General features: G+C 46.5%; 1 protein-coding gene across 3 annotated transcripts in view; it reads right to left on the bottom strand.

Annotated features, from left to right (window-relative positions):
• Positions 1 to 440: 440 nt before the first annotated feature.
• The window catches only part of ZFP36L2 (ZFP36 ring finger protein like 2), a 4,372-nt gene continuing 1,939 nt past the window's right edge, over positions 441 to 2,873 (bottom strand). For 2 of the 3 annotated variants that reach the window (XM_029937255.1, XM_029937253.1), the window contains one exon: positions 441 to 2,873. In XM_029937255.1, the coding sequence (XP_029793115.1) occupies positions 2,386 to 2,873 (488 nt within the window). In that variant the 3' untranslated portion in view covers positions 441 to 2,385. The other variant, XM_029937254.1, reaches the window with a different exon arrangement.

Genomic DNA, 2,873 nt, shown 5'->3' on the forward strand with positions numbered 1-2,873 from the left:
ATACCCTCCTCCCTTCCCTACCCTCACCGTTCAGGTCCCAGGGTGTCCCAGCAAAGAAAAAAAAAAAAAAATCGGACCTTCAGCTGCCACCGCAGACACGTGATCCAGCCGGTGACTCACAGGCGGGCCACACCCCTTCAGGCCTTCAGCCAGGGCCTGCCACCAGCCAGTCAGCCAACACTGGGATGCATCTTATTACCAAGGGGAACAGCTAACTAATGCCCTTGACAGCCCAAATAATTACTTTCTTTCAGCGAGAAGAATTTGCTATATGCTATAAAATACATAGGGGCAGGCTCTTCTCAACCCTCACTGTGCCAGGTCACCTGGAAATCTTAGCCCCCAACCCCTGCAAGGCCTGGGCAAAGCCCAGCAAAGCGGTGGAAGCTAAAAGTCTCGATGTTCCGGTTAAAAAAAAAAAAAGCTAGCTTACACAGGAATACCTTTTTTTCCCAAAAATTTTATTGGGGGAAAACTACAAAACATTTACAGTACAATGTTTACAGCCACAATCTGTAGTGAACTGATTTCCCCAAAATATATTACAACTCAAGTTGACTTATCTTGTTACATTCAAAAACCTACTCTGTCATAGTCCAGAGTACTTAGCTAGTGCTCCAACTGTGCCTCCGTACAAACTAAGGCTACCGCTCACTCCGCTGTCCAGGAAAGCATTCCTGCCTTTCTATGCACACACACAAAATAGTACAAAAGTTTTGGAATTTTCTGTAATGGAACAAGGCATATTCATGTACTACATACCATTTTAGCACTAGGAGGTGGCCTCTTCACTTTCTATCTATATAAAAAAAGTGGTAAATATCTTTTCCTTTTGTGCAGTTGAACCCATCCTACATTCAGATTCTCTCTAGCACTAATAGAAAAATACTTATTTGGTTGAGGAGGATTTAAGGCAAGTTCTGGCCCTTCCCAAGGCACTGTGAAGACTACCCCCACCCCATTATTGCTACATGTCTTTATAAGAAGACTGTCACAGTAGAATTGGTGGAACAAAGCAACGAACATTTTTTTTTTGCTCATTTTAAAAGCTGGAATGAGAAAAGCATGCCACATTTAAACCTGATTGCAAAAGTATGTGGTCACTTTTTTTCTTTCAAGTTGGATGGGCTACAACCATTATACATTCTAAGAAAACTCAGAAGATATTCCTCAAACCACAGCATCAGGATAGATTTCTGTGAAGAAATCATGCCATCTTTCAAAATTTACGTAAACAAGAAAAGAAATTAATGAAATAAATATTACATACAATCTCTTAAATTAAGATTTTTTTTACTCATTTACAATAAAATAACCAAGTGAAGTTACAAAAGGCATATATTACTGTGAAAAGAACATACACTCCACATTTTGCCGATTAATAATGGCAATCATAATTTAACATAATAAAAGAATATATATCTATTGCTTTTCATCATACTTGATAAATACAGTATGAACAAAATTTTCAATGTATACTTTTCACAAGATAATAAATAAGTTAAATAGTTTTTTCATATTGAGTTGTGGTGCAGTGGTGCGAATCAACTCAAAACAGCTAAAAATTCAGCAGTTTTCCCCCAACGATTAAACTAAGCTCTGCCCAAGGCTTCCAGAAAGAGCAGACAAAATGGTTCTAAAATTAAACATCCACTAAGTGGTGGCAAGCAAACCAGTAACCAGTATCAAACTTTGGAATGCAAGGGTTTCCCCCCTCCCCAGACCCGCAGAACTTTGTGTCAAACAAATAAAAACCACCTATGGCGCTGAGGACTACAATCAAGGCATATTCTCGGTAGAATATTGGATTCCAGAAGCTTATAGGTTTAGCAATGTGGTGGCTGGCTGGTTTGTTTACACTGGTCTGAGACAATTAGGAACTTCTCTCAAGATAAGAGGTCCCACATCTGGACTGTAACTAATGCTTTCAAGTGAAGATACGGAATGGCTGTTGGTAGCTGCTGGTGCTGGGTTGATTTTTTTTCCTAAAGTCCCAAACTCCTAGGAGACCTAAAAAAAAAAAAAACTTTTAAGTGTTTGGTTTTTTTGTTCTGTTCGCATCACAACTGCCCTGTTGTGAGTATTTTGTTCAATACAAAAGTTCGTTGGCTTCTTTCGCTCAACAAGAATGAAACTTCGTAATAATAATAAAAATAAAAATAAAAAAAACAAAAGAGGAAACCGAAAGGGGAGGGGTGGAGGCCCCTCCCGGCACACGAGTTCGAGTCCAAGTGCTCGGTGCGGCCCAGTCTGCTCATGGCCTAACACCACCCCCACCCTCATGCCCCCTTCCCCAGTCCCTAACGGGGGTCGAGATGGCTAGGGCGCCCTCCAACATCCCCGGAACAGCCTTCCCTTCCTCCTCCTCGCTGGCGCCCTCTTGCCTCAGTCGTCGGAGATGGACAGGCGGCTGAAGATGGGCAGGCGGCGGCCGGGGTCGAGGCTGGGGGACTCGGAGCCGCTGAGGCTGCCCGAGCTCAGGGAGCCGCTCAAGTAGCTGTCGCGGTCAGACAGCGAGTCCGGGGGACTAGGGGGCGCGTCGAACACGGGAGACTCGGACAGGCGGCGCGGCAGCTGGAAGCTGAAGGGCGGTGAGGGTGGCGCGGCGGCACTGGCAGGGAGGGGCGCGCTGGGCGGCGCCGGGGGCTGCGAGGGGGGCACCAGGCCCTGCTGCTGCTGCTGCTGGCTGCGATAGTACGCCGCGGCTACCGCGGCAAAGTTGTGGGTCTGGATGGCGAGGGGCGCGATGAGGCTGCTCAGCTCCGGGCCGAATGCAAAGGCGTTGTTGGCGCACGAGGCCGACGAGCAGGCCGCGCACTGGGCGCCCGGCGCCAGCAGGTCCTCGGCGCCCCCGGTGCCGTATAGCAGCGCCG

Source organism: Suricata suricatta, chromosome 4 (genome assembly GCF_006229205.1).
Source record: "Suricata suricatta isolate VVHF042 chromosome 4, meerkat_22Aug2017_6uvM2_HiC, whole genome shotgun sequence".
Classification (NCBI taxonomy): Eukaryota; Metazoa; Chordata; class Mammalia; order Carnivora; family Herpestidae; genus Suricata; species Suricata suricatta.